The 8,032-nt window shown below is 44.5% G+C and overlaps 1 protein-coding gene across 1 annotated transcript; it reads right to left on the bottom strand.

The window, feature by feature from the left end:
- Positions 1-2,580: 2,580 nt before the first annotated feature.
- On the bottom strand, positions 2,581-3,711 carry CCER1 (coiled-coil glutamate rich protein 1). Its single transcript, XM_066254794.1, has one exon. The coding sequence runs from the start codon at positions 3,709-3,711 to the stop codon at positions 2,581-2,583; it is 1,131 nt and encodes a 376-aa protein (XP_066110891.1).
- Positions 3,712-8,032: the final 4,321 nt, after the last annotated feature.

Genomic DNA, 8,032 nt, shown 5'->3' with positions numbered 1-8,032 from the left:
TGATGCAATGCTGTGAGAACACTCCAGCACCTGAAACCCTCCTAGGCACACCAGGGAGGGAGCTTGCCTGCTGTAAGGAAGTAACTCAGCACCAACCAGGCAGCTCCCTGACATTTTCAGCCATTGGTTGTGAAGGACATGCTGTAACACCCTATAGGCTGAACCTGGTACATAAGCTAGCTTACTTCCTGAATAAATCGGATCTGCGTCACTGAACCTGGTCTCCAGAGTTGGGTCTCTGCATCTCCATCGTCCTCACCCCAGGTGGGCCTTGTCCACAAATTTTAAGCTACTTTTATACATAACTCAGAAATTTCACCTTGCAGGAAATGATTTCTTAGAGCATAATTAAATGTTTGGTTATTTGCTTCTACAGTTTGGAGTGTTTGGTATCATTTAAAAATTCCTACAATGTTTGTACTAGTTTTTCTTCTTCTGTTCATTCTTTTGGTTACTGAAATGTTGCTGAATAGATTTCTGATATTTAAATAATAAGTGAGGCCCCGTTGGCTCAGTAGATAGAGTGTCAGCCAGGCATGCGGACGTCCAGGGTTCAATCCTGGGTTAGGGCACACATGAGAAGTGACCATCTGCTTCTCTTCTCCTCCCTCTCCCCCTTCTCTCTCTCTTTTCCTTCTATAGCTAGTGACTGGATTGATTTGAGTGTCGGCTCCGGGCACTGAGGATAGCTCAGGTGATTCTAGCATTAGCTCCAGATGGGTTGCTGAGTGGATCCCAGTTGGGGTGCATGTGGGAGTCTGTTTCTTTATTTCCCCTCCTCTCACTTAAAAATTTTTAACGAGAAACAAAATAATTTTATTTGCTAGCTTAATCATTTTTTAATTTTTATTATTTTAAACAACTTAAGCTTATCACCCTAAAAGCTAGAGTATGGAATATGTGAGTAATACTCAACATCTAGGTAAGATATCACAATGCAGTCTCTTCTTTAGCAAATAAATACTAGATTTTGATTCAAACCATGCTTAGAAGTACAGTTTGTCAAAAGATATAATTTTTGAAATGGCAGGCTCAAATTCTTCATCTAGGGAGTCCATCTATTCTGGAAATATGCTATAGATGGGAACTTTTTTTTTTTCTTTCATTTTTCCAAAGCTGGAAACGGGGAGGCAGTCAGACAGACCCCAGCATGCGCCCGACCAGGATCCACCCAGCACGCCCACCAGGGGGCGATGTTCTGCCCCTCTGGGGCGTCACTCTGTTGCATCCAGAGCCATTCTAGCGCCTGAGGCAGAGGCCACAGAGCCATCCTCAGCGCCCGGGCCAACTTTGCTCCAGTGGAGCCTTAGCTGTGGGAGGGGAAGAGAGAGACAGAGAGGAAGGAGAGGGGGAGGAGTGGAGAAGCAGATGGGCGCCTCTCCTGTGTGCCCTGGCTGGGAATCGAACCCGAGACTTCTGCACGCCAGGCCGACGCTCTACCGCTGAGCCAACCGGCCAGGGCCAGATGGGAACATTTTTAAGTTGAGAATTAAGTGCTCGGGAAGAAATTTATTATTCCTAAAAAATGTCTACATAAAAGCTATTGCTTTGAATGATGTATTTTCCATAGGTGGTCATTTAGACTTTAGAAATTAACTCACGCAAGCTTGCACTTACACATCTTTGTTTTACTCTCCTTTATAATGAAGAAAAACTGGGAAAGAAACTATATTCCGCCCCCAAAAGGGCAATAATCATTAAAAAGCCCATCCTGCAAAAGGTATTTATATTTTTGTGGTTACTGTGAACTTATGACAAGACATATATCTAGGAACAAGGTTTAAAAATGTAGGCTGTGCTCCATTGCTTACAGTTACCTTGGATTTTAACTAGAGGCGTAAGTTGACTTCTGACCATGGTGAACACTCTCAATGCAAGGCCTGGAGTGTTGCAGCCATGGCAGACAACCAGTTCCATAGAAGCAACTTGACGTTCTTCTGAGGAAGATCCATAGCACTGTGGAACCAGGCCTATAAATGAATGATGTTAGAGAATGCAAAAGAGGCTACCAAAATAAAACCCTCAACAGTCCACTCTGAAGATGGAACTCTAGAAGAAAAAACATGTAAATGAATAGATTTAATAATTTGGGTTATTATGTTAAGAGCATTGACAGATATTCAGTAGATGTGCCACATGTCTTAGGAATGTAACAGTCGAAATAGCTGTTGATTTCAAGCTCGTTAAGTAGATGGTCATATAAATTTATTATAAAATATGTTTCAGCACTGTCAGCATTAAAAAGAAAACTAGGGTGTCTAGAGGGAAAACAAATGAAAACATTCAAACTCTAGTAATAAAATATGTGGTCTTTAATCATTTTGAGTTAAATTATGTCTGAAAGTTCCACCCATAGTCATACACAAACACACCATTTTTTAAAAATTTTATAATGGCCAAAGAAGGGGTTTACATGGATATTTTTATTAATGGAACCCACTTTTTAATTAGTTTTTAAATAAGTCGCTAATCTATTTTAGCTTCAGATCAGTTCTATTTCATTCCTCAACTCCCTTTCTAACAGTATCCTGTAACATAAGGAGAGTTTCTGGTGCACTTTGGGAATTATGTGTTATGGGCTTAAAAACTGTTTAGAAAGTTCTCTCTCTCTTCCTCAGCCTCCACCAGGAATGATAAAGGCATTTCCAGAGGCAAATAGTTCTCTTCCTCTCTCTGCTGATCCTCCTCTAGCCGCTCCCCTTCCTCTTCTATTTTCTCTGCTGCCTCCTCATTCTCCTCTTCCTCTTCCTCCTCCTCCTCCTGCACGGAGTCAGCCTCTTCCACCTCCTCTTCATACTGGGACTCGGCCTCTTCATTCTCCTTCTCACTCTCCTCCTCCTTCCCATTACACTCCTCGCACTCCTCACACTCCCCATCACACTCATCATTGGTCTCCTCTTCCTCTTCCTCCGCCTGCTGTGGGGCGGGAAACAGGTTTTCCAACTCCGGACTAAGCGCCAGAGATAAATTCTGCACAAAGCCGTACAAGCTGTCGTGCAGCTCCGCCTTTCCCTCGGCCTCACTAGGGGGCGCGCCGCTCCCGTCGTCGCCGCCCGCCGGGGCCTGCTGAGCCCGCTGCGCGGCCTGCTCGCGCTCCTGCTCCTCCTGCTGCCGCATGTCCTCGTAGACCTGGTTCATGATGAACTGGGTGGTGTTGCGCGGCGCTCGCAGACCCGGCGTCCGCCACCGGTACAGGTTGACCGGCCGCAGCAGCGTGCGCACATCCTCGGGTGGGCTCTTCGCGCCGGGGCGGCGAGCGTGGCGGCGCAGGCCGCGGCCCCGGTGACCCCAGCGCTTCTTCCTGCCGGGGGGCCTCGCCCAGCCGGGGTGCCAGGGCCCGCGCCAGCAGGCGCAGCAGCAGCAGAGGCACACGGGCTGCAGAGCGTACATTCGGGGCATCTGCACTGGGCTGGGGGGCTTCTGGTACCCCATCGGAGGTGGGCACCAGGGTCCCCCCCAACACCCCCAGTCGGAGTACATGGCCCAGTAAGGACTTGGGGGCGGTTGGAACCAAGGGCCCGGGCCACGCTGCTGCTTCAGCTGTTTCCACGAGGGCTCATATTGGGCCTTGGGGCCGTAGTGGTGCTGCCACTTGTGAATCGGGGCGCCCCTGCGCCTTCGGTGGCAGGGAGACCACGTGCGAGAGGGAGCAGAGGATGCGCCGCCGCCCAGGTTAAGAGGGTCTTCCCTTATATCGCCCGCCTGGGTCATGGTTCAGGGGGCTTCGAGAAGTCTAAGTGGAATCGTCCTAAAAGTGTCCTCAAATTTGGCCAAACCCGACGGTCTAAAGGGCCTGGTCACCTCTGTGTCTCTCCACACAGCACCACGTGCCTGCCTTTCCACTCCGGGGGACCCCTTCTCCTCCGCTCGCTAGCTCACTGTCTCTTCTGTGGGTGGCGTCGCGCCCGGGTCGTCTCGTCCAGGTGGGTAGGTGAGAATGGCCCTGGGTGAAGACGGTGGGGAGGAGGTGTTGATGGGCAGCACGAAGCCACAGCCGCTCCCGAGCCCCACACACCCTCCGCGGCAGAGGCCTGGGCTGGGGGCTGGGGAGGCAGGGCTGCGCGGTACCTTGGGACTCCCTTCCGAACCAGCTGGTTCTCTGTCGGCGTCCTGCCCAGACTGCGGACGCTTGGGCAACAGCCTTTCAATACCGGCGGAAGCCCCGCGTGCCCACCTCGCCCTGGTTGCCCCTGACGACAGCCAATGGGAGTGGAGGTCCTTCTCGCGGTGGGTGGAGACCGCGTTCTGGCCGAACCGGTGCCTCGAGAGCGTTCGTAGGGGGCTTGTGACGCAATTTTGAGCGAGGTGGGGGGCACTTACTGGGTGTGTGTTGCCCCCCGGGAAGCTCTGGAGGCAGTTAATTTGAACCCTTGTGCCACCTTCAGATGTGGGGTTGTACAGATTGCCCTCTGGGTCAGTGTAGAGGTGGCCCGGGTAACTGGGCACAAGGAGAGGTGGGAGAACTGTGTGTTGATAAAAGTATATTCTACCTCTTTTGGGGGGCAATGGGAGTAAAGAGAAAGCTCTTCCAGTCAGAAACTGGGCCCCATTCCTACCTTAAGGCTTATTCTTGTAACAATGCGGAGCCACCTTTGTGATAGGGGAAAACAAGACTGTCAACATTTGTTGCGTTGCTTATTGCGCACTAGTGGGATCATGGCACGTAATTCTCATGCCTATGCTGTGAGGTGGCCATTGTTCCCACGTTTGACAGATTTGGGAACTGAGAAGTTAATTTTTGCCTGTTAACGGGACTAATGAACTGTAGGGCTAGTATTTAACCCTAGGCATTCTTGACCACAGAGGCTAAATTTGCAACATTGCTTTTCTATACTACACATCCACCTTAAATAGGATTCTTGTGATAAATGCATGAAACCAGTTTGAGGAATCGCTGATTGTAGTATAGCACTCACATGTCCGTTGATGTATTCCATGGGTTCTTGAAAATATAGATAACCCAATATATCTTTCCTTTTGTCCCATCATTGGCCAGGCAACACATACATTGGGAGCAGTCATGGTATTATGGCTTTGATTTAAGTACACATAAACCTACTCTGAATGATACAATTTTGTGGACACATGTCATGATTCATATATCCAAATCCATAGAAGGTACAGTATCAAGACTGAACCCTAATGTAAGCTATGAGCTTTGGGTGGCAATAATGAATAGTCAGTGTAAGTCATCATTGTAACAAATGTACCACTCTGATGGGGATGTTTATAATAGGGGAGGTATGCATGAGTGTGGGGAGGAAGTATAAATAAGAAATCTTTGTACCCTGTGACTAATTTTGCTGTGAACCTAAAACTGCTTTAAAAAATAAGGGCTGTTAATAAAAATAGAAGTGCTTCAATTTCAACTAACCAATTATTAACTGGTGTGAGCCTCCAGATCCTTTTTTATACCATAAGTATAATTACAGTACTCATTCCACAGAGTTGTGGTAAGAATTTAATAACATACTTTATTAAAGCACCAGTGCAAGTGCTCAATAAGTACTCAGTAACTACTAAATATCATCATTATTATGTTTAAATACTTTCGGACTTTTAAAGAGCCTGAGCAGTGCAGAAGAGGTCTTCAAAGGTCTCCACATAGAAAGTCATATGCAAAATGGGAGATAAGAGCCCTGCTCTGAAGACAAATCATCGTGATTCACAACTATATATTTATTAGACTCTTCTACTTATATACCATAATAAATATACTGCTCACAAAACGTAGTTTTAGCGCTTCATATTCATTTTGAAATATCCCCTAATTTATGTGAGCAGTATATAGTCACAAAATATCCGATATTATAAATATAATAAATGTATTTTACACCTTGAAAAAAAGTTGATATAGTATATGTAAAGCTAACTGACCCTGTGCATGATACAAGAATAGGCATCCCCACCCTTGTGTCCGTTACTTGTCCCACTTTTAAGAAACAGCAAACAAGGGCTACCAGACTTGATCCTAGAGAAAACTGTCCCATAATATAGCCTCCTTCTTATCTTACTGTGGTGAGTGGAACTGTACAAAATAGTATGCTCACTTCCCACTGGGAAACTGGATCTGTACATGCCTCCATCAAATGACAAAGAAGCAAAATGTGGGGAAGCCTTGAAGTTGGCAAAGGTCACTGATGCATTCCTGGTTGAAGACTGAACAGTATGGGCACCCTCCCCCTGCGGGTGTGTGTGTTTGTGTGTGTGTGTGGGGGGGGGGTCCTGAATCAGGGCTCCAACCATTTCCACAGGACCACAGGTGCCACAAGCGTCATTTACTATCATTTGCTCTGTGGTTTGCTGAAGACAAGCCTGCTTAACTGAAAGTGCAGAGTGCTGACCCTTTTTGTTTCCAGTGTCTACTTCTGGATGTAAACTCACACATTTGGCCATAACTCTCCTCCTGCTCTTCTTAAGACAGATTGGTCATATTCCAGATTTATTTTTCTAAGGGCATGTGTGGCATACAGTACAGGTTTTTAGTTGAGAACTTCAGAAATTAACCATGTTGCTATAGTGGAATTCCCATCAGTTCCTTCTTTTTTTAAAAAATAGATAATTAATATAGATAAGGACATTATTTTTGTTTGATCAGTTGATTTGAACTTTATATTAATACCGGCTTTATACATTTTTTGCATGGTTACTATACATATATCTTTAATTTCCATTCTTCTATTAAAACATTAATGTATTGTCTCACCTCACCCTCTTTGTAAGAGAAGTAGCAGATTACAATTTGTGATTTTTAGTTTTGAACATGTTGGCATTATAATACACATTTTTCATGTACTGATTAATCATTCAAGAAAGTTAGCCCCAGAACCTGTCAAACACATCCTTCAGAAATACAATTATGGAATTATGAATCATATTTTAACTGAACCGTGTTCTTTAAATACTGAAAAATGAAACGATATGAGTCAACATTAAAACACAACACATTTACCATGTTTTTATATACTGAATTAGTTTTCTATTGTTTCGTTAAAAAATCCTCACAATCATAGTTACTTAAAACAATATACATTTGTTATCTCAGACTTCCTGAGTGTCATGCGTCTAAGGAACAGCTTAGTTATGTTCTTTGCTCAGGGTGGCACCAGTCTAGGATCAAGGCACCTGGCAGTTTGGGTTCACATCCTGGGGCTCAGTTTGGGAAAATCTGCTCCTGGGATTATTTATATTTTGGCAGAATTTGTTTCCTTGTGGCTGAATAACTGAGGGTCCTTTAGCTGTCTGCTGGCTGGAGGATGCCTTCAAGTGTAGAGCCGCCCGCAGATCCTAGTGAACTACAGCAGTTCCTAGGGGCGGCCCACTGGTCTGTGCCACCAGCTTCCTCAACACAACTGCTTACTCCATCAAGCCAGCAAAGAGGATCTTCCTAGAGCTTTCTAGCACAATACACACAAACATATGTATGTACACACACACACACACACACACACACAAACATGCATCATAACCATAGGCTTGATATTTGTGATATCTATCACCTATGTTTTATTTGTTAGAAGAAAGGCTCAGGTCTTAAAACCAGCACTTGAGGAGAGAAGATTAAACAAAGAGATGAACACCAAGAGGCTGGAAATAATTGGGAAACAATTTAGAGTCTGTTTGCTACATATATCAAGTAAATTTAGCAAAATACGTATGTTTTTCATATTAACTAGTTAAAACTTTATTTGGAAAACTTTAATGACATTATTGCATTTTAAATTCTGATGTCATATGATGACACAGTTCTACTACCTTTATGTTATGCAGAACATTATGTTAGTAGATTGAAAATGTCCTGAAATCTTTCTTCTTGTTGGTTTTTGTGCATTTGTGTGACTTGAATGAATTCTAACACTTGATGGCAGTAGTAATTCGTTCATACATCAGTTGGCAAAAGTCCCTTAGAAAAAAAAAAATGCAAAGTTAAGACATCTTTTTTTATATATTTTATTAAACATACCATATTTAAACTATTCTAGGTTGCCAATATTAATTGCAATTTATTCTGATTCAGTGGAAGTGGGTATAT

Source organism: Saccopteryx bilineata, chromosome 2 (assembly GCF_036850765.1).
Source record: "Saccopteryx bilineata isolate mSacBil1 chromosome 2, mSacBil1_pri_phased_curated, whole genome shotgun sequence".
NCBI classification, from domain to species: Eukaryota; Metazoa; Chordata; class Mammalia; order Chiroptera; family Emballonuridae; genus Saccopteryx; species Saccopteryx bilineata.
The sequence above is the reverse complement of the archived record's forward strand: the minus strand, read 5'-3'. Positions and strand labels throughout refer to the sequence as shown.

Excerpts from the sequence above, each read along its gene's own strand:
- CCER1 (XM_066254794.1), bottom strand. The coding sequence starts at position 3,711 with ATGACCCAGGCGGGCGATATAAGGGAAGACCCTCTTAACCTGGGCGGC.